Here is a 23,151-nt window from a genome sequence, read left to right on the forward strand (position 1 = left end):
GGAATTTATTCCTGGGATGCAAGGTTGGTAAAACATTCACAAGTCAATAAATGTGATTCACCACATAAATAAAATGAAAGCTAAAACCCATATGATCATATCAATAGACATAGAAAAAGCATTTGATAAAATCCAGCACTAATTTATGATCAAAACTCTCAGCAAGTAGGAATTAGAGGTAACATACCTAAACATAATAATTGCCATATGTGACAAACCCACTGTCAGCATCATACTCAATGGGAAAACCTTCAACTGTTCCCCTTAAGATCAGGAATAAGACAGGGATGTCTGCTTTCACCACTCGTATTCGACATAGTACTAGAAGTCCTAGCCACAGCCATCAGACACAAAGAAGAAATAAAAGGTAACCAAATTAGAAAGGAAGAAGTTAAACTGTCATTATATGCAGGTAATATGATACTGTACATAGAGAACCCTAAAGATTCTACCAAGAAACTACCAGAACTGATAAGTGAGTTCAGTAAACTAGCAGGATATAAAACAAATATCCAGAAACAAGTTGCATTTTATACTCCAATAATGAACTATCAGAAAGGGAAGTTAAGAAAACAATCCCATTTATAATTGCTTGAGAAAGAATAAAATACTTAGGAATAAATTTAATCAAGGATGTCAAAGGCCTGTGCTCAGAAAAAATATGATACTAAAGAAAGAAATTGAAGAAGATACAAATAAGTGGAAGCACATACTATGTTCACAGATAGGAAGCATTAACATCATTAAAATGTCCATACTACCCAAAGCAATCTATAGATTGAACCCATTTCCTATCAAGATTCTAATGACATATATCACAGAACTAGAAGAAATATTTCCAAAATTTATATGGAACCAAACAAAAGGCCCTGAATAGCAACAATGATCTTGGGAAAGAACAACAAAGTTGGAGGAATCACTGTACCTAATGTGAAACTATACTCTAAGGCTACAGTAATCAGAACACTACAGTAATAGCATAAAAACAGACATATCTATGGATCAATGGAATAGAATAGAGAGCCCAGAAATAAACCCTCTCTTTTATAAGCAATTAATAATTGACAGAGGAAGCAAGCACATACAATGGGCTAAAGATAGTTTATTCAATAAATGGTGTTGGGAAAATTGGACAGATACGTGCAGAAAAATGAAACTAGACCACCTTACCCCACACACAAAAATAAATTCAGAATGGATCAAAGACTTAAATGTTGGACCTGAAACCATAAAAATCCCGAAGAAAACATAGGCAGTAAAATTTCAGACATTGCTCGTAGCAATATTTTTTCTGATATATCTCCTCAGGCAAAGGAAACAAAAAAAAATAAACAAATTAGACTACATCAAACTAAAAAGCTTTTGGATAGCAAAGGAAAACATCAACAAAATAATAAGACAACCCACTGAATGGAATAATATATTTGCTGATACATAAGGGGTTAATAACCAACATTTACAAAGAACTTATAAAAATCCAACACCAAAACCAAAAAACAAACAATCCAATTTAAAAATGGGCAAAGGACCTGAATAGATGCTTCTCTAAAGAGGACATACAAATGGTCAATAGACACATGAAAATATGTTCAGTGTCAGTAATCATCAGAGAAATGCAAATTAAAACCACAATGAGATATCACCTCACACTGGTCAAAATGGCTGTCATCAATAGATCAACAAATAAGTGCTGTCAAGGATGTGGAGAAAGGTATTCTTTTGCACTGTTGGATGGAAATGCAGACTGGTACAGCCACTGCAGAAATCAGTATGGAATTACCTCAAAAAATTAAAAATTAAAAATGGAACTGCCTTATGACCCAGGGATTCCACTTCTGGAAATGTAACTGAAGAAACTGGAAACACTAATTTGAAAGGACATAAGCACCCCTATGTTCATTACAATTGCAAAGATATGGAAGCAGCCCAAGTGTCCATTAGTAGGTGAATGCACAAAGCAACTATGGCACATTTACATAATGGAATACTACTTGACCATAAAAAGACAAAAAATTTACCCTTTGCAACAGCATGGATGGACCTGGAGAACATTATGCTAAGTGAAATCAGGCAGTCAGAGAAAGACAAATGCCATATGATTTCACTCATATGTGGAATCTAATGAATAAACTGAGACAGATTCATAGATAGAGACCAGGCTGATAGCTCTGGGAGGGGGTTAGGGGGTGGAGGGATTGAGTGAAAAAGAAAATGGACTTGTGGACATGGACAACAGTATGGTGATTGCCGGGGAGGGTTTGGAGGTGGAAGAGGGTACAAAGGGGATAAATGGTAGTGGAAAAATACAATTAATTTTAAAAAAGGTCACAGAATAAAGTAATTTTCCCTTCCCTTAAAACTCATTAAACAGCAAAAAGAGTGAAAAGTATAGTCTTTCTTTCATGAAAAACAGTAATGGTTACAGTCCTACAATTTATAAAGCAAAGTTGGCAAACACTGTGAAATCTGTTTAAAATGAAAGAAGCTGAGAACCAACACACAACTCCTTAGACCTCAACTGGTAATGAAAAAGACTTTTCTAACATAAAGTGCATATCCCTGAGAGGTCTATGCAATGAGTTTTGCTTGGGGCATAAGTAGGTCACATGGGAAGTAGAAAAGGGTCCTGATGAGACTCAGGTCAACATATGAAAGAGCCATGGGTGGGGAGCTGAAGAAGACCACAGAGCAGGGACCTATTACCTACCCATCCAGCGGAGGGACGGACAGTGGTCAGCGGAAGACAGGGCACAGGGAAGCAGAAAAGCAGCAGCAGTTACTACATCATGATACAGAAAGGCTGCCATTATGGGATTTTGCTGTGAACCACAGAGAGTCAATGTTGAATGGTGCTCCTTGGGCTTGCACCACCCAGGGGCCCTGTACACTGACTTTTTAAAGGTTCAAAACCAAAGATAGCTGTGCAAGACAAAGAAAATACAGATTTGGTGTTCTATAGAATCAATCTAATCCAAACTAAATACTTAAATTAACCTTCTACCATTCCTGTTCTTTTCTAGAACAGAGCTGTTTCTGTTCGGATCTGAGAAGAGATTCATTATCATGCATACTTTTAACAAAAAAGAAAAATTAAAAAAAGGAAGAGGAGGGGTTAAGGATTATAAACAAAAGGCAGAAGAACATATAACACAGGGAAAAAAAATTAAAAAAAAGAATCATAGAAAAGTTTCAGGCAAAAAGTTCTCTGTCTCTCAAAGGCATTTCTTACATGATCTCTCATTAAAGAGAAAACCCCTCAAGAGAAGGGATAAAGCTTTGTAAAGAGATAAAAAGAAATCAGAAATAGATAAACAATGAGTCAGTTGAACTGGGAAAAGAAATGGAGGAAAATCATGACAGACAAGCAATGAGATGCAGAATATATATGACTGAGTTCACCAGTAGGGTAAGGTACATGGTTTAAGCATGCAAAATGAAAACAAAAAGAACCAAGATGTATTTGGCTCTCATGAGCCAGTGTGAGCTGGCTATAACACCGTACAGGGGACAAGCAAATTGATATGGAAAGACTGACTCTAAGACACAGCTTGGCAGAAAAAGTTAGTCATGAACAAGGAAAGGAATCTCATTGCCTCATTCCACTCAACAGCAACAGACACTGCTGAAAAGACAGTGGAACAATGTTCGTTACATTTTGAGGAGAAGAAATGTTAAGTACCTTTTACCTAACTAAACTGAGCTTCAAACTGAAGCAGGAAAGAACTCAGGGTTTGACGTTTTCTGGAAATAACCATGATATGCAGTAAGTTAGCTACTCAAGAGAATGATGAAAGAACACAGAAAAGGAGAGGGTATAATAAAAAAAAAACCTGTGGTGAACGATGAGTCAATTTAAATGCAGAAAGATTATGCAACCCTATAAATTATGATTATAGGCAGACTATAAATGTTAAACTTTGACAACATAAAAGAATAGTATAACAGTACTAGGGTGTGAAAATGCAGGGCATGGGAGGAAGCAGAACTGCTAACTTCATCCTTCAGAGCCAGGAAAGAGTAGATATTTTCCAGAATAAAATAAAAATGAATTTAACCTTTTAAATTTTGGCAAAAGCCAAAAACTCTTGAAGTGAAGAAACATAAACATTTATCTTTACTCTAATAATATCTTCATTTTTTCTTTAGCTTGTCTTCTGTTAAATTTGAATAACATGTTCATTTAAAATAGTGTTTGTTGTAGTTCCCCCATTCCATTCCTTGATTTGCTTTCCATAGGTACAATTACCAATGGTCAACTGTGGTCTGAAATTCCAGAAATAAACAATTCAAAACTTTTAAATTGTGCACCATTCTGGGTATCGTGATGAAATCTCGAGCCATCCCTCTCTGCCCTGCCCCGGACGTGAATCACCCCTTGCCCAGTGTCCGCACGATGCACACTCCCCGCCGGTTGGTCACTTAGCAGTCCCCTCAGTTATCAGACTGACTGCCACGGTCTCATAGTACTTGTGTCCAAGTAACCCTTATTTTACTTAATAATGCCACATGCATGTACTTTTGTTACAGTTTGTTATTAGTTGTTACAGTATGTTGTTACAGTATGCTGTTTTATTAGTAGTAGTTGTCCATCTCTTACTAAGCCTAATTTATGAATTAAAGTTTATCATAGGGATGTATATATAGGAAATAGCATAGTATATATAAGGTTCAATACTAAACAAGGTTTCAGGGATCCACTTGGGGTTTTGGAATGCACTCTCTGCAGATAGAAGGGTGTACATAGTCTTGCCAATGTTTACTCCTGAAGAAAATTTAGTAGAGAGTACAGAGGTTTTTTGTATTATTTTTTAAATGTAAAATTTTAATTATTTCAATAAAAATTTCAATTAAATAAAAACTTTCTATGTCTCTTGCTATCCACACACACACATACAGAGAGAGAGAGAGAGAGAGAGAGAGAGAGAGAGAGAGAGAGAGAAGGAATATCTGGAATTGTGTGCATCAAATGTTTATGCTATTTTTCCCCTTGGTACAGTGGTTTTCTAAAGCTTCTTTATATGTTTATGTACAAATTGAATTTTTAAATAATAAGTAAGGGTTACTTTTACAAATCAGCTAATATTCATTATTCCTACAAAGGAATTAAGAAGCAGAGAGTATCAATACATGTTTCAAAGTTCTATTCACCACGATCTGAGAAAAGCAATGGACTGAGGAATGCAAAGATAAAGTCGAAGGAAGAGCATGTGAATAACTGTGTTGGCTCGATGGTAAAATTAGAGTGATAATGAGAGTTTGAGCCCCATGAGAGGGGCTTCAGTCAGAAAATACAACACTCTCCTCTAAGAGCCAGCATTGCTATTTCAGCTACAGAACTATGTGTGTTGGTTATAAGGCATCTGAAGTAATGGCATGACCAAATTCATGTAATCCATAACTTCCACTAGTAAAATACCTCCTAGAACCTATAATTTATCCCCAGGGTATCAGTTGGATTATCTTACTGACCAATAACTAAATTTCAAGAAATATCACAGAGATGAAATTGAGAGTATAGGAGACTGATCTGCATGGCTTGGGCCCAGCTCCCACTCGGAAGGCCAGTGGAAAGCAAGGTCCAATGCATAAGACCCACGTTCATGGATAGGTTCTCCCATGGGAAATCAAGCCTGCATTGTACTTAGGCCCCTTTGAGACTGGCTTTTTGCTAAAACTCCCTCACCTCGAATTGAGGCAGCAAGTGCTTACTGTAACTTCCTAAAGTCTGTGCTAAACCTCTCCAGTATGGAGTATGACCAGTCTAACTACTTTTTCCCTTGGTCTGCAAAATCCTTCTCTTTGAAGTATTAGCAACATTCTTTCCTTTGTTTTCCGTAAAAGGTAACCACCTAAAGCAAAGGTAATGTGCCCAGAAAAGCAACAAAAGCTAGTCAAGGCAAGGGTCTGTGTGCTCTCCTCTTGAGAGAGTGGCCATGCCATCCCTTTTCCTCCACAGGACTCAGTAGTCCATGTGAATTTGTCTCATATCTTATCCACAGTGCAGCGGACACTGCTTGCCGGTGACTGCATCATGAGAGATTGACCAGTCCTAGTTCTGCAATAGCTTCCTGCACCTCAATGATGTTATCCTGCTAGAAGGACTGTGACTCACATCCTGCAACTTCACATAGATGGTGTTAGGAACAAATGAGATATTAATGTATATTTTATCATCTTTTTTCCTAAGTCCTCTTTATGCTTCTGCCATTAACTTAGTAGGAGAACTATAAAAAAGAACTGTTGAAATAAAAGTTTTCTCTGGAAAAAAATTTTAAACTCCTCTCAAAAACATCTTTTGTGTTAATTGCTTCTCCAGTTAATCTCAGTAAAGTAATAGCCAAATGTGCTATTAATGGATTCTATTTAATATATAAAGCCAGATGAGAGTATTTTATTCCATATCGCAACCCAAATTCTCCAATTCAAGATAATATATATTTATTGAGCATTTACTACAGGCAAGGTACTAGGTTCTGCATGGGACATACAATGATGATTAAGATTCACAAAACGTAAATGCATATCACTATCTATAAAGTGATGGTACTGAGTTTCATGCTTTTTAGGCTGTTTCATTTATCTTCAGAACTGTATAGGGTAAGTTTCAGTAGTGTTCCCATTTCATAAACAAATTTAATGGGGTCTAAGAGAGGTTTAGCCACTTGCCCTGAGTCACAAAACTAGTGCATGACAGGACTAATGCACAGAGGATGAGGAGTTGATTCCAGGTTTGTCTCACTCTGAAGTCTGAACAAAATGCTGTATGACCACAGAGGAAAAACATGGAAATGTACACTCGGAGTTTGGGGAAAAGGCTTCTCAAAGGTGGGACATTTGGAGATGTGGTTCTCAAGTTTATATTCAAGAAGATGACTAACAGGGGGGATTTCAAGGACAGAATATTGCATGAGCCAAAATAAAGAGAAATGAAAATGCATGATAGATTCGGCAACCAGCTTGTGACTTGGTGGCTTGAGTGTGGGTACATGGGGAGAGATGGACAAGTTGGTCATCACAGGCTCACTTATTGTCATCAAAGACACATTTTCGCAGTCACTGAGGACTCACCATTTTAGACCTAAATAAAACTAAGGATGGAAAAATAAATACCATACAGCACAGAAAATAACATGCCACACAAAGTCTTAGAGTGCAGTACAACTTTCAGTAGTAATTAGCAGAGAAAATGAAAATAAGACTTTTTTGATTAATGTGGTTTTATTGGTCTCTGCTGATAAATTCATTACCAATAACAAATGCAGATCCTTAAATGCAAAGCAGAGATGATGAATTGCTACAAAAGAAATGAAAAGATCACAGTGTTGAAAGTCATCAACTCATGTCAAGTGGTCATTAAAATTTAGTTCCTAAATGCTTATTTCCCAAACATTTCAAGGATGCTATAGATCAGATTGCCATTTTAAACTAGTTGTTTCCATTCAACCCTTTTAATTAAAACAAAAGTCTTTGGGGAAACATGGGCAAAGATTTCTTGACCCTTGAATATACTACTCAGTAATGCAAATTCCAATTGTAAATAGATTGGTTAAAATTTAAATTTAAATGCCCATTATGAGTAAATCATAAAAAGCAGCCCCCAAAAGTCCCACAAAAACTCTTCATATCATCAGTTTTGTGAACACAAACAACTAGTGAGGAACACGTGCTAGTGAAAGTGCTGGTCTGAAAATCAGGGCATGTGAGTTATGGCCCAGGGCTGACCATTAACTGGCTTTAAAATTCCTCTGGCTTTAGTTTTCTGATCTCTAAGATAAGGAACCAGAAGGAAAGTTCCCTTCCAGCAATAACAGTCTATAATTTTATGATTATTCTTTGGAGGTCAAAGAAGACAATGTGATACAGATAGGAACTAAACTAGGTATTAAGACAAATGGGCTCTGGCCCCTACATTTCTGCATAATGTGATGTGACTCCACATAACGCTTTTTTTCCCCCCCAGGTCTCCGTTTCCTGTGCTATGTGAATCAACACAGATGGCAAATTGTGTGAACGTAATGGCTCTGTCCTCTGTTTTTATTGTTTGTTTTAAGTATCAGTGTAACTTATTTCTAGGAATTATTTACAACTCCTCAGCACATTTTAGCAACTGCCTCTTCTTGTTTATTTGAATCCTTTTATTTACTGCTATTTAGGAGCACAGATTCTCATTAATGATCTCCAGGGAGTGCTTAATCAATCGCCCATTCCTCATTAAACTGCTCCAAGAAAAAAGACCATGTTTGAAAGCTACTCAGCTCTTATTTGGGAGATTTTCTAGAAGAGAAAGGCATGAGGTAATATTTCAGATGGGTGAAAATAAATTATCATTTCTTAATATTCTGGTCCTAGATGGGCCCTTACTGTATTTCCCTAGCTTCATCTGTCTCTTTCTTATCTCTGTCTTGGATAGACACTGCCACTAACTTGTGCCTTGATGGGGCATTTTCTCCTAGATTTCATAGAGACAATTCCTTTACCCTTCTGCTCTGGTCAAAATAAGATTGGAATTTTCAAAAATAAAATTTACTTAGAATATAAGTATACACATATCCAACAATGAAAACATCCCACAAAAACATAGAAATAACTATATATCAATAAATTCATCATCTCAAAATATCTACAAACTAGCTACTGCCTTGATAACTAAACATAAAGACCTACCTTTGCCACCAATTTGAAAATATAGTATTTAAAAAAATACAATGGCTTAAATATAGGAAGAAATGTTGGGAACAAGCAAAATGCATCCAAAAGTATTGCTGTAGTGTGTCTTGGTGTATCCATAGCTTACCTGCTAGAAACCATGAAAGGATGGTGCACCATAGGATACAGGTGTCTTAGGGGTGCTCCCTAGTATGGACTGTCAAGAATGCAGGCCAAACCTTTCAGCCTGACTTTCAATGCTCCTTGTGGTGTGGTCTCTCCAGTGCTATTTCTGAGTTTCTCCCTTGCAACATTAATTATATGTTTGCCTTTCTGTGAGTGCATCTCCTTGCTTTCATGATTTTGTGCAGTTTGTTCTTTCACAATAATATTCATCTAGTGGCCACTATATTTCATATGATTAAGTCATGTTTATTCCTTGCAGTGCTGATTTAAAGGCTGCCTTCCAGATTAGCCTACCTGTCCTGTACGTGTTAGCAGAAATACTCTGTACTTCTGAAATTTCACAGAACATTGTTTGTATTCCTTTCATGGGATTTAAACTTCTTACTTTGTGTAATGTTTATTTACATGCCTGTCTTACACCTTTTACTAAAAAGTAAACTCCCCAGAGTAGACTCTATAGCTGCTTCAGCTTTCAGATCCCTGGGTAGTAACTCACCCAGAGCTTTACACAATGGCCTCAACAAATGAATGTTGAGTGGGAGTGTAAAAAATTTAGTCTTGCTGTGGACTAAAAACAGACAGTAGGTAAGAAGAATATGTCAAGAAAATGCCTAGATTTCTAGTCGGCAGAATTGAATGAGTGGTGTCGCCATTAATAAGATAGGGAACTAAGAACTAATATTGGGTGGGACAGCGTAAGTTCAATTTAAGACATGTTGAATTTGCAGTATTTTTGAAATATCTGAAATTGAAGTAGAGATGGGAATCAAAAGGATGTTTGTTATAAGAGCAGCCAGGATAACATTTTAGAAGTCCCATGTATTAAGCGAAAGGAGTAAATGTTCCAAAAGGTGAATAATTCTCACCACGACATGATCACAGCCATTAGAGAAAAATTATCTTGCTTAGAAAATAGAAAGTAAAATGGAGCCATGCATTGTATTGCACTGAAAGAACCTTATTATTACTTACTATTGATTTTTCTGCCTTGTCCTTTCATTTATTTCTGTAAAATCAAAATCCCATTCAAGTGCATTTCTATCACATAAAGTCCTACACCTCACTAAAGAGTTGACAGCTTGAACCAGGCACTTTTAGCACTGAATGGTTAGACAATTTTTCAGTTTGTTTTTCATTTGTTAATCCTTTGAGAAATGTGTCAAAGTTGCTTTATATCCTGGTTTGAAAAGTACATATGCTGGGACAAGTGGGTGATTGAAACAGCACCACAAATAAAGCCAGGATTTTTGGCCTAAGAGATACTATGTTTAAGTTACTAAATACTTACATAGATTCCTTTCGCTTTGATAAAATTATATGCAAAATTAATTTAAATATATTAAAGTTAATTACCACTGGCATATAGAGCATGTCAAATAAAACATTAAAGTTATTTTACTTTATACATACAGCAAAGAAATTTAAAGGATAGCGTTAATATAACTACTACAAAAACAAATTTTAATTTGGAATTTGTCATCATTTAAGTGGGCTAGGTTTTTCCTTTATAATATAAATCACAGCTTAAATAATGTTTTTAGGTAAATGGTCAAGATATATAAAAGGAAGAATTTTAGAAACCTATTTAGATATTCCACATAATGAATATTCCTTGTTCCAGCAGCTCAAAATGCCTTCCTCTGCAGAAGGTGGGGAGGGTGGGGGTTCTAGTTCCCAGATGGTTGAGACACAGAAGTCAGAAGTGAGAAAAGACCAAGTGCCTCCCACCACACTTTTCACCTACAGCACAGACCTGTGACCATGGGGAATCAGATGGTCCAGCATAGAATGTAGAATGTTGAGGGAGTAACACAAAACTCAAGGTCAGTTTATCAACACTTTGAGGTGGTTGTGGCATTTAAGAAACTAGTGTTGCTGCAGGAAATGTTGTGGGTGGAGGGTGGGTATCACTAGCAGTTCTTGAGGAAGGGGACTGGAGGCCCCTACTTCCATTGTTTCACGCCTAGGCCTGGCTCTCTGCCTTCTCAGTTCTCTCAGACATCCATTGTTTTCACTAACTTGCTATTCTTCTTAAGTTGGCTGGTATTGTTTTTACTCAGGAATGCTGAATAGTATACTTTAATTACAAATGACTTTTATCCATTCTTATCAAATCTTTGTGTATTTTAAAATACTGAGCGGAGGAAGTAAGCTTTTCTTTTTAAAAATTTCTCACTGATTCAGTCTGTACTCTAACCTTTTCAGTTTTAACTCCTGTGAGGAGTATGTCATAGAAGCAGTTCATTTTATATATATATATATATATATATATATATATACCTAAATTCTTTAGATTAGCTAAGGAAGTTATAACAGTGACTCAGGCCTTGACTAACAAAGTTCTTGTATTTATTCAATAGTGTCTTCCAACACCACCCCTTCTCCATCAACTGGAAATTTAAACTACTCAGTTTATATAAAATTTAGAGTAAAACAGTCTTCTTTAAAACTGGATTGCATGTTTTTTAAGTATCCTGTCAAGCACATATTTCAATCCAATTTCAAAAGTTATTGTCAGGTACAAAAAAATACCAGCTTTGAGTTGGCTACATTGATTGAGAAATACCAGGCTTTAGATCAATGTTATCAATGTTGGGAACTTTGACAAATTAATCAATCAATTTTACATGATCTTGAAGAGAACTACTTCTGCTCAAGGTGTTGGCACTGGTGTACCAGAGCCTCCTTTCTTTTTCCTTAGTATGTCTCATACTTTGGAACTAGCACAAAAATGCTGCACACAAAAAAAATATTCCCTCCTCCTATGACTTGGAACTAAGATCTATAGTTAAAAAAGTGCTGTGGGTTAATGATTCCAGCGCCACTCTCACCTTCTTCAAACATACACTTTTGAAAGATAAAAGAGGAATATTACAATGGACCTAACAGAACAGATACACAGTAGGTAAGGGGGAAGAAACTAAAGGTTGACCTGAATCTAGGACTAGAAATAGGCAGAAGAGGCCTGGAAGGTAAAGGAACTAAAACATGCCACTACACAATGAATGTCCTGACCTAGACTTGGTGGAGGGCATGGACTTGAATGTGTGTGTGTAGCGGAAAAGGAAGAGTGGGAAGGCAAAATACCTTTTATCTTGCCTGAAAGAGAAGATTGAAAGGATTCTGCACCTTCCCTTTGATGTAGCCAGATGCCTGAGATTGCAGGATGGAGCAAAGGCATGGGGTCTACTTAATACTGGCTTGGTGACTACATATTCAGTATCCTCAAAGTCATGATAGGCAGAAAGGCTTTGGATTAGGGTGTTCCTGAAGCCACATTATGGCAAAGGCAAAACCTCCAAAACAGGAGAAAAGGATGCCGAAAGAAAGAAAAGTCAAAACAAGTAACTCCCCATTCAAGATGAGAGAGTAAGATAAAATTCTGAACCACAGAAGGAAATCAAATATTAAGGAAACAAACTCATGGACTGGGATAATTCATTCTTATTGAAACACAAATGAAAAATCACTGTTAAATAGTGTCAGAACAAAGAGTAAAGGGAAAGAATTATATTCACAAAAAAGAAAAAGAAATTAGCCATATATAAATAGCCAGATATTGCTAATAAGTCAGACATGAATAAAGAGTAAATCATTAAAAATAAAATAGTGATAAATTTAGAAATGAGAAATACAGATGTTAACAGAAATATCAGGAGAAAAATCAGTATATAATAAAATTTAGACTAGGATTAGTCTAAGACAGAATTAGTGAATTAGAAAACAATTCTAAAGAAGTCATCCAGAATACAGCAGAGACTGATAAATGGATGACAACATGAAAGAGAAATTATAAGACATATAAGATATTAGAAAGTAGGACATTCTAATATCTATTTATTGGTTGTAAAAAAATAAAAAGGATAAATATTTAAATAAATAATGACTGAAAATTTTCCATAATTTGTGTGAGACATGAGTTCTCATTGCAAACATATTGAGTTCTTAGCTGGATAAACAATAAATTTTGTGACTCAGAAACAGAAGCATTGTGAAACTGTGAGCCTAACACAGTGCCCAATATATAGTCATTTTTAATATTTTTCACACTAGAATTTAGAGTACTAGGCTTACAATCCAAAGAAAACATCTCCCCCCAGAACAGATGAAAGTTTTATTTGCTGTCCTCTGGGATAATAAAGATAATGTTTGCTCCAGGGAGTTCGGACAGATTTGCTAAAGACCTTTTTAAAGGATTGGTTTCCCAAACTTAGAATTTCACAACTGTGAGGCAAACCCCCTGTGTATATAGTACCTACTTAGGCCATCAGCCCTAGGACATGTGTGGCAAGGACAACAAACATGAACTCATGCTGCTGACTTAACTATGAGTAACAAAAGTCCTTTGTCCATGATCCATGAGTCTTGGGTCTTCTGCCACCCTTCATGAAACTGGAAAGTCAACTTACTCGTTGGCAAGTAGTGTAAATCTCAGATCCCTCATAGTTCTTGACAACAGTTCTCACTATTGACATTGAACACCAGGTACAATGTTGGTAAACTCAATTTCTGTATGCTTTGTTTGTTGGTTGTTTGTCTCTTTGTTTTGAGAAAGATGGGATTGTAGCAGACTATGAAACTGTATTCACACAAAGACAAGAAGATGGGCATCTATGAGCCCAAGACCACCTCCATGCCTGCTTCCTTCATTTTTTGTAATCATTTTTTTATTATTGATGTTCAAATACAATTGCCTCCACTTTCCAACCACCACTTTCCCCCACTCTACCAACCCCACCTCCTACCCTCAATCCTACCCCTCTTTGGCTTTGTCCATGGCTCCTTTATTTATGACCCTTTCCCTTCTTTCCCACACTTTCTTCTTTGGCACTCTACTCCACTCACAACTTTCACTTTTCCTCATTACAGGTATATTATCTGTCTCTGTCTAGCAAAGTTATCAACTCACATAGGCAAAGATTAATGTCTCCCAAGATCATCCACAATTGTAAAGTCATTTACACTCAAGTGAATAAAGCTTGGGATTTTGGATCAGGATTTGAATTCTTGCTAAGTCATTTATTACTTATACAGCCTCATACAAATTAGTGAGTCTCTTCAAACCTTAGTTCTAAAAAATAAAACAAAAGAAAACAAAAAACCCAAAATATCCTGACTGGCATGACTCAGTTGGGCATCATCCCACAAAGCAAAAGGTTGCCAGTTTGATTTTCTCTCAGGGCACATGCCTGGGTTGCCTTTTGGCCCCCAGCTGGGGCACATACGAGAGACAACAGATCATAGATGTTTCTCTCCCTCTATTTCCCCCTCCCTTCCCTTCTTTCTGAGAAAACAGAAACAAAACAAAACCTCAGTTCTTCTCAGCTGTGAAAATGGGGTGTCATAAAACATTTTCCTCAGCGTTGTTGTAAAGGAGCATGAAGTAACATGAATAAAGTCCTCATACAATGTCTGGCACATAGTAAGCACGAAGGAAATAGGAATTAAATATGTAAAACTACAACAGGAATTAAAATATGATTGCCTTGTAAGTCATGTCCTATTTTCTACCCACTTACCCCAGTTCCCTAAAAAGTGATATGCTCCTGAGATGAAACTAGTAAGATTCTCAAGAATGAATTTAAATTACAGGAGACTACTCTTAAATTTAACAGCACATCTATAACAATTTATCTTAGGGAAATAATAAGAGATTCATGTATAGCTTTTTTCAGTGTTATTTATTGGAATAAAAATAATTAGTAATAACTTAAATGTCTAATAATGTGGGATTAGTTAAATTAGTCATTGAATGGTCATGGAAGAGAATGTTGTGCAGGAATTAAAAAATTTGTGGTAGAAGGATATTCAATGATATGGATATTCACTATTTACTGAAAGAAGGTAGTCTTTAAAACAAAAGTATTACTCTAATTTTGTTTTAAAATGTATTTCTATTCATAAGGTTCTAGGTTATAAATTAAAATGTTATACTTGATTGATTTTTATGTTCCATACTCTCTTTCATCTAAATTTCCTAAAATAAACACATACAGTATCTGAAATGAGTATAAAACATAGTCAATATTATAAATACACAGTAGATTATTAAAAATCCAAATAGGAAGTATGAAGACATTAAAATTATTTTTGAATATAATTCAACCAGGGAAAATGATACCAACAAATACTAGTATCAAAAATCTTTCAAATTTTATGTTCCTTTTTAAACCTTGATCTACCTTACTTAAAGAGGAGTAGAAAATACATGAAAATATGCACCGATACTAATCGCCTATTGAAATTCACATTCTTTGTTCTGACGAAGTTTTTAAAAAAAGGTTGGCAGTAATTTTACCAATTTTGGGATGCAACTCAACATGTGGCAATCACTTTTCATGTACAGTAAGTGTTCCATATCTCTAAATCACAAGCAGGGAATTTAAATGACTTCTTTTCTCATCTTACCAACCACTTCATTATAAAATTGTTCACATTTTTAGATGATCCTTGGGCTTTTGGAATCAAGAATTATTTGATTACCTGGCTTTTTCTGTGCCTCCCATGCATTGATAAATGTCAATGAATTCCATGAGTTGTTTCTGCAACATCACATCTTTGCCCTCAATTTGAGTAATGAATTTGTGTTGTAGAAGATCTGACACTGTTGGACGTTTTTCATAATCTTTAGTCAAGCACCTGCACTGGCAAAAAAGAACATGCAATTATTAGATAAGTTAGATAAATTAGTATTCATATTCCTAAAAGCTATGCTAACATAAGACAACAATGCTCTTCATAATTGCTCAGCCCAGGAAACACCTCACAAGATGTTAAACTGCAATATGATGAAATGAATGTTTGTGAAAGTGCACACATCTGTGATTATGTTGCAGTGCTGCCAACTTCCATCTAAATACTACTCCTTAGTCTCCCAGAAAGCATTATTGCATAGTGATAATTAAATTTGGTCTGCACTGTGAAGTCTCCTTTACAAGTTAGTAGTTAAAAATAAACAACAATGAAGTCATTACAGTTTTGACGTTTATCTAAAACTAAAACAAACTTTTCAGATTCCCTTTGCTAATGCTTTTAGAGGCTTCTCAATTGACCTAGTTCTTTCTACATGATAAAACTGCTAACTCATTTGAGAAAGCTCATGCACTTAAGATGTTTAAAATTCCATATCAGTAAATGTACGTGCAGTTCACTCCTTGAGAGGTTCCACTACAGCAGAATCATAAGAAAGGAGGCCAGGAGGGAGAGCACCTGAAGCAACACCATAGGAAGAACATTTGAACAAAGTTAGGATTTTCCTTCAGCTATGGAGCTGTCTTTGGATATTTGGAAGAGGGATTAGACTGTTCTCAGTGATCACAAGAGAGAAAGAATAACAGCAACAAAAAGAACAAACAAACAGAAGCCTTAAGATGGATTGGTGGAATTAAGTGAGAAAAAGGCCCTGGCTGGTTAGCACATCTGGTTAGAGCATCATCCCAATATGCCAAGGTTGTGGGTTCAATTTCCAGTCAGGGTGCATACAAAAATCAACCAATGAATGCATAAATAAGTGGAACAATAAATCAATCTCTTTTTGTTTCTTAAGTAAAATAATTTGTTTTAAAAGAGAGAAACAGATTTCAGGTCAGCATAAGGAAGAACTTCAACAGTGAGGTTTCCCAAGGATAGACCGGGCCACATTGGGAAGTACAACTGTTTTTATTAGGGGTGTTTACTGATTGGATGACTGCCCAGTGGATATGTTTGAGAAGCATTTACACTCTGAATATAAGTTTGGGCTATATAAATTTACAATATCCTTCCAACCCCGAGATTCTGAGGATCTGTGATTATGAGAAAACTGGCCAGAGTCAGGCTGTCATTTGGGGATACAGAAAAAGGAAAAAAGGAAGGAACCTTGACCTGAGCAGTGCCATTTCTAATCTGTTGTTAATTCTCCTGAAATGGTAAGAAGGCAATTAATTTTATTGGGCTTAACCAAAAAGATATTTCTGAGGTATGCTAAAACATGCTTAGGAGTAAGGATGGGATAAGGATGAAAATGAAAGCTCTTAGTTTTCATTTAGTTTAACAGAATGTGTCAGTTTCTGACATCTGAAGCACTTATATGTATATATTGAGTTTAGTCATGTATAAAATTATTTTATTCAAAAAATATTTATTTAAGTAAAACTTCATCAAATATTTGATGTGTACAGGTATTTTGCTAAGACACTGCTGTACAGTGACAATTAAGGCCCGTTCAGTGCCCTGCAGTTGCTTGTCTAGTTAGGAAGAAAGGCCTCTCTCTAAGAAGGGAGCCAAATAGAAGTGGCAGTGTTAACTAGAGTAAGACAAACAAAATGCCGTGAGAACACACAGAACAGAATACTAACTGCCTAGAGGAAATCAGTAAATGTTTCTCAGAGGTGAAGTTGTGTGAAATATGTCAAAGTCACCAGGTTCCACTGAGGGTCTGTGAACATGGAGTGTAATTATGAACTGAGGAGAGACTTTCAAAGTTGCCAATGATTTTTTTAAGAGATTTGTGAAATTAGATTGCAGTTTATTAAATATTCTCTAGTGCATAATACGTACTCAGTAGTGACTGGTTAAGTGAAAACTAAGAAAAAAAGGTCATCCATCCTTTTTGGGTTTATACAACTGTTAAATCTATCTATGCCCCTTCTCTTTGTAAGAATAAGCAGATATCTTTGGTAGGAAAACCAGTGATGGCAGTTACATATGGGTATGACTGATTCCTCTACTTTCTTTGCCCTTTCTGCGTTTTCTGAGTGTAGCTGACACCAAATCTTAATGACCTCTTTCTTCCATTTACAATCTGGGGTCATCCCATACCCTTATTTTTTAAGGTGAAGTGATAATAGATTATGAAAAAAAAAACAAGGACTGTGGGAGTGGTGGGGTGGGCTGGGAGGAGGAGAGCAAAGGGCGAAAACTGGGACAACTATAGCAGAATGACAATAAAAAAAAAGAAAATTTGAAACATTCATAATGCCTAACAATGAAATTGATTAAGTAAAAAAAAAAGTCTGTGGGATGGATATTTGGAAGTGACTAGAGTCGCAGCGTCTGGAATTGCCAAGGCACTGCACTACACTATCAAGTTAAAAATGTTCACTGAATTTCAAATATATAAGCAATGTATCTTTATGATTATGTGATTCACCAACTGCAATAAATATTCCCTGAGATGCAAATTAATGATGAAGATAAACAGAGGGTTAAATAACAGACTAAATAGAAGGTGGATGAGCAGGTGGGAAAAGCTGTGGGTAAGGCAGCTAAAGGCAGGTGGACAGAAGAATGTGTTACTGAATGATGAAAATGTCTGCATAAGCATCACTATCAATAAGTGGATAAACAGGACTTTGAGACATTGTTTGATGAACAATGAATTCAAGGGACACTGAACATTCACAAGAATCAACAAATGCTTGTTTTGAAGAAAACAATGGAAACCTCTGGGGCTATTTAATAGAGAAAAAGTAAGGAAGAGATTCAGAAGGACAAAGGAATTGTTCTAAAAGGTACATTTCAAGGTGAGCAGGATGGTATTTTTTCAATTTTTGAAAAAAAGATTTTCTTGTTACTCACTTGCTAATGAAATCATTGAATTCTGCTGACCATATCTCAGGCTGCCTTAGTTTGGGAGGTGGATTCCTAGAAAAATAAGAATCAAGGTTGGATTGTACACATGGCTGAGTCAGTGCAAAACTAGAGGCAGAGCCAGACAGACTAATCCAGTACTGCTCTCACAGGGCCTGCCAGGTAAAATCAAGCATTACCATCATTTTCCAATTCAAAGGCAGATAATGAGTTATTAATCATTCTTTATATAAAATGACGGGTTTCTTGTTTCTCTGAAAGCATTTAATAGATGACCCAATTTTTCTAACTGAATTTTTTTTCTTTTAAAGAATCTTCTTGCTTTTACCTAAGAGCCCTAGGGGAAAACATCAATACTTAGCAGAGGAGAGACAAGGAACACTAGGAAAAAGATTTTTGCTTTGAGTCCCGCAGAAGTCTCTGAGGGACACCCAGGGTACACAGAGGTGACCTGACAGAAGGTGCTCAGGAGACGGAGGAAACTGGAGCAGAGAAGGGCACACAACAGTGAGGACAATGCCTCCATGGGTTGTTCTGTTGTTAGTGAATACATGGTCAGAAATAAGGTTATAAAAGCAAGGAATTGAACAATATAAAGCTCTGAATGCCACTTAGAAGATTTTGTTATTAATTCCTTTCATTTTTAAGCTGAACAAATTTTTTCTTCTTCAACACGTTTATGAATACAAAAGAACATCACTTGAAAATGAGGCTGAGCTAACTCTGTAATCAAGCAGCATTGACCAACCATGGTAGTTGAATTTGCTGAAGTACTGTTTTATGTTAATTCTAACAGCTCTTTGTTTTCATTAGTGGAATGGAAACATTTTGTCTTCAGTCCTGCATTACTCCTTAAATTTAAATAGCTTATAATGAAATTAATGTACAGTTTGTACAGGCTCATTAAAGAAAAGTACAGCTACTCATCTACCCTAGATCACCCCTAAAGCTCATTTTACAGTCCTTAGGATGCTTGGAAGAGTGCTGATTTGCACATTAAAAGAAGCAATTCTTTCCTTCCTTGACAATCTTGCTTTGTTTCTTGTTTTCCTGAGAATTTCCTTTCTAAGAGATATACTGGCTTGTTCTGAGGATAACAAAGTTCTGATGATTTTAGAGAACTCAGAACTAAGTAGCTTTTCAGATTCCTTTTTTGTATTTGTTCCTACAGTCAGTAGGAATTCTTAGAATTCCATTTTACAGATATACTGGTGGTCAAAGAAGTAAGCAATAACTAAGATGGTATAGTGTCTAGAGTGCCTTGCTCATGGGAACAGCATATGTCAACAGTGTGGTGTCATTACTCCTCCAGGTAGTGTCGTCACCAAAAGCAATAGCATTGGGTGAACTGTGGGCATTTAAACCATAATTAAAATGGTTTGGGAAATTCAGTGCTTCATTATACATTACTGAGTGATAATAGCAGTTTGTAAATACTGAGTGTCTTTCTGTTTTCCTCAAATTTAATGAAATGTTTTAGACATGGTATAGAGCAGGTTTTCTGTTCCTATTTGTAATCTTTTTTCCCTACTTACCAAATGAGCAGTGTATTTTACAAACAATAAGACCTAAAAGATACATTGACAATGCTGTGTCACAATTCAGAGCCTATAGATCAGACTGGAAATTCAAAAGTAAAATTACAAACAAAGTCAAATGCTTTGGTCTTACACTAATTTAATTACATGCCAAATATTCCAAATGGATCCATTTGGAAATCAATATAAAATGTTGGCATTCATTCTTAGGACTAGAAAACTACCCCCAGGGCTTTATACATATGATTCTATGTTCTACAGGCAATGGAACCATAGAATTTAATAGAGAACGTGGTCACAAGCCATAATATACCACCTGGCACTGTGCCCTGGACCCTGTCACCCCAGGCCCTCCAAGTTCATTCCATTAAAACTAAGGTACCAGGCAAAATCCTTAAGAAAGTCCTCAGAAGACAACACGTCTGTAATAAAAATAGGCAGTCTTTTTGTGTCAGTTTTCTGACCTATCTAGGAACTAACCAAAACATATAAAATCGTAATAGAAAAAGCAGGAGAAAGTTTGTCAACATATACACTGAAGGGGAAGGGTCTACATAGATACAGGAATGGGCTTTCATGGCTCCAAATAGATTATTCTTCTAAGTTTACATTTTATGTTAATATATTCAAAACACTAACATATTTACATAATTATTATTTTATGAGTACATTTTATTTATAATTTTTATAATTTTATTTTAAAGTTCTAAACAAAGAGAAGTCTTAGCAAGCAGTGAAAATCACTAGATCAACAGAGTGAAGCAAAGCAAGTCACTGCTGCACGCCTGTGGGCCAGGGTGCCACACTAAGGTGGGAGTGAATAAAGACTGGGAGGGGCTGCTGTTTCCTGAGATTAAATCCTTGCAAAAGAAAAGAGACGTACTATGTGTCAAGAGAAAACTCTTCCATGTAGACCAAGGGAATGAAATTATCAAGCAAATACAGTATCTTGGAAGGAGCACAGTGATATTCCAGGCCACTCTGCCCCCAACTGGCTGACATGTATCTGAGAATTTCCATGATGAACGTGATGAGTGCTCAGTGGTGGGAGGAGGAAAGCTGGGCTGCAGACACTGGACCAAGTATTAGAATCTGCAGACCTTGGTATTTTGAAGAGTGCACGCATTGGATGCAGGTCGGCCAGTGGAGGGTCTCCATCTCCTAGTTCGATAGCTGTGATCCCCAGGGACCACGTGTCACATCTGGAATCATATGTGGTATCCAATTGCTGCTCACATGCAATTACCTAGTAGAAAATGAAAAAGAAAAGTGAAGTTCATGACTTTAAAAAACATGTAGCACCCTGGCAGATGTGGCTCAGTTAGTTGGAGTGCAGGATTCCCAGTTAGGGCACATACCTAGGTTGTAGGTTCAGTCACAAGAGGCAGCCAATGGATGTTTCTCTCCCACATCAATGTTTCATTCCCTCTCTCTCCCTTCCACTCTCTCTACAATCAATAAGCATGTCCTCAGGTGAGGATTGAAAAAAACATGTAGCGAGATGTTTAGAACAGTGTGTAAGTGTTCAAACTGATGAAATTTGATAACTGTAAGTAGAGTAACTTGAGAGAGTAAAAGCTCAAATTGTTATCAGCAGTAGTAGTTTCATTCTGAGAACATAGACTACCTTAGCAAACAGAGGCTTGCAAACATAAGGGAAGAAGCTTATGAAAAGAAATATTTGTGAAAATGTCAAACAGAAAGGCAAAGAAACTGTGTCCCAAATGCAAAGAGATGGGATCAAATGAGCAGCTAAAGATTGTGCAATCAATCACTCCATAAACAGTCGATGAGTAAATGAAGTCATACATCTTGGCAAGATAAAGAACATATCTTTAGTGAATTAAAAATGAAGGAGATAAAGAAAAATAAATATGAGAGCAGTCTAATTAAATGACTTTGATCTTTCCCAGCAACCAGAAGGCAGGGTACCTAAGGGAGGAATGGCATGAGTTTGAAGGAATGCAATCAGGTTTATGCCATTAATAAGAAAAATATGCCATAAAAGAAAAATATACTAAATAAAAATAAATATTGTTAAAAATTTATCAACATTTACCTGGGAGCACATGAAACTGTGAAATTGCAACCAGGTTTTTAAAAATTTCACTAATCAAAGGAATAATTGAAAAAAATTGAATTTTTCTACAGTATTATAAAATAATAATACACAGAAGAATTACTAAACAATTAGTTCAGAATTTTATTTCTAAATATGCAAATATAAATACAGATGGACTGTAAATAATGATTATAACATCAATGATCACAAAAAAATTCAACTTTATATTTTTTAAGAACTATGTTTTATTTATTTATTTATTTTCCCTCCTTCAGAACTATGTTTTATATTTAAAATATTTTTTACATTTTGTGACTTCCAACCCATAAGACCAATAAAAAGTGATTTGGGGATGATATTTTTATTCTAAGATGTATTCCCTATTGAAAGTTTTTAAATCCACTGGAGTTTTTAAGAGTTTCTTAAGATAATTTCTCCTTTCTCCATTTTTTATTACATCTACAATTTAACTTTTTTCACAAGTAATAATTAAATTACTATTAAAATAGAAATAGTACAGGATTTAATCCTCAAACAAATTTAATTATAAGATTTTGCAATATTAATGTAGTATTTGATTTAGTTTTCCTCCTTTCTCTCCTCAGAAAATTGCAGATAAATAGCAAAGGTTGCAAAGAGAGTTTTTAAACATAAGTGTTCTTTTCTGATAAACATAATTAAAAAGACTGAAGGCATTAACAGTGACCGTGGAGAGATGTGACCCTAGAACACTCTTTTCCTCAACTATTTTGGCAGTTTCTCTCCATCCCAACCACAATAATGAAAAGAATCTACTAAAGCGAAACACAATTTCCAAGCAGAGTGACTCACTATGGAAATCTGTTATGTAGGTTAATAGACCTAATCTGATCTTAAACAAAGGCTAGGGGTTTTCATAATATTTCTAAAATAATTTAAAACCAGAATCTAAATATCATTTATATCAATACACGCTAAGCAATTCAAAACAAATTTAATGAAAAATTAAGGCTACAGGCAGTTTCTCCTTAGCTCCTCTGATTCATTCATTTATTCATTTGATGCTTCATTTTCTCATCTGTTCATCCATGGCAGATTCAGTGAGCACCTCCTAGTTCCTCCTCAGACATGCAAAAACCTCACATAAAAACAATACTAGCTGACAGTTTC

At 35.8% G+C, this 23,151-nt stretch overlaps 1 protein-coding gene across 1 annotated transcript in view; it reads right to left on the reverse strand.

Annotated features, from left to right (window-relative positions):
* Window positions 1–23,151, reverse strand: part of MYO3A (myosin IIIA) — a 203,556-nt gene that overhangs the window by 142,183 nt on the left and 38,222 nt on the right. The window contains exons 6-8 of the mRNA XM_045858071.1: window positions 21,041–21,186; window positions 18,391–18,456; window positions 15,316–15,471 (exon numbers count right to left, since the gene is read on the reverse strand). Of these exons, the coding sequence (XP_045714027.1) occupies window positions 15,316–15,471; window positions 18,391–18,456; window positions 21,041–21,186 (368 nt within the window). The remainder of the gene's footprint in view (window positions 1–15,315; window positions 15,472–18,390; window positions 18,457–21,040; window positions 21,187–23,151) is intronic.

Source organism: Phyllostomus hastatus, unplaced genomic scaffold (genome assembly GCF_019186645.2).
Source record: "Phyllostomus hastatus isolate PE091 unplaced genomic scaffold, TTU_PhHast_1.1 phas_scaffold_1674, whole genome shotgun sequence".
In the NCBI taxonomy this organism is placed as follows: domain Eukaryota; kingdom Metazoa; phylum Chordata; class Mammalia; order Chiroptera; family Phyllostomidae; genus Phyllostomus; species Phyllostomus hastatus.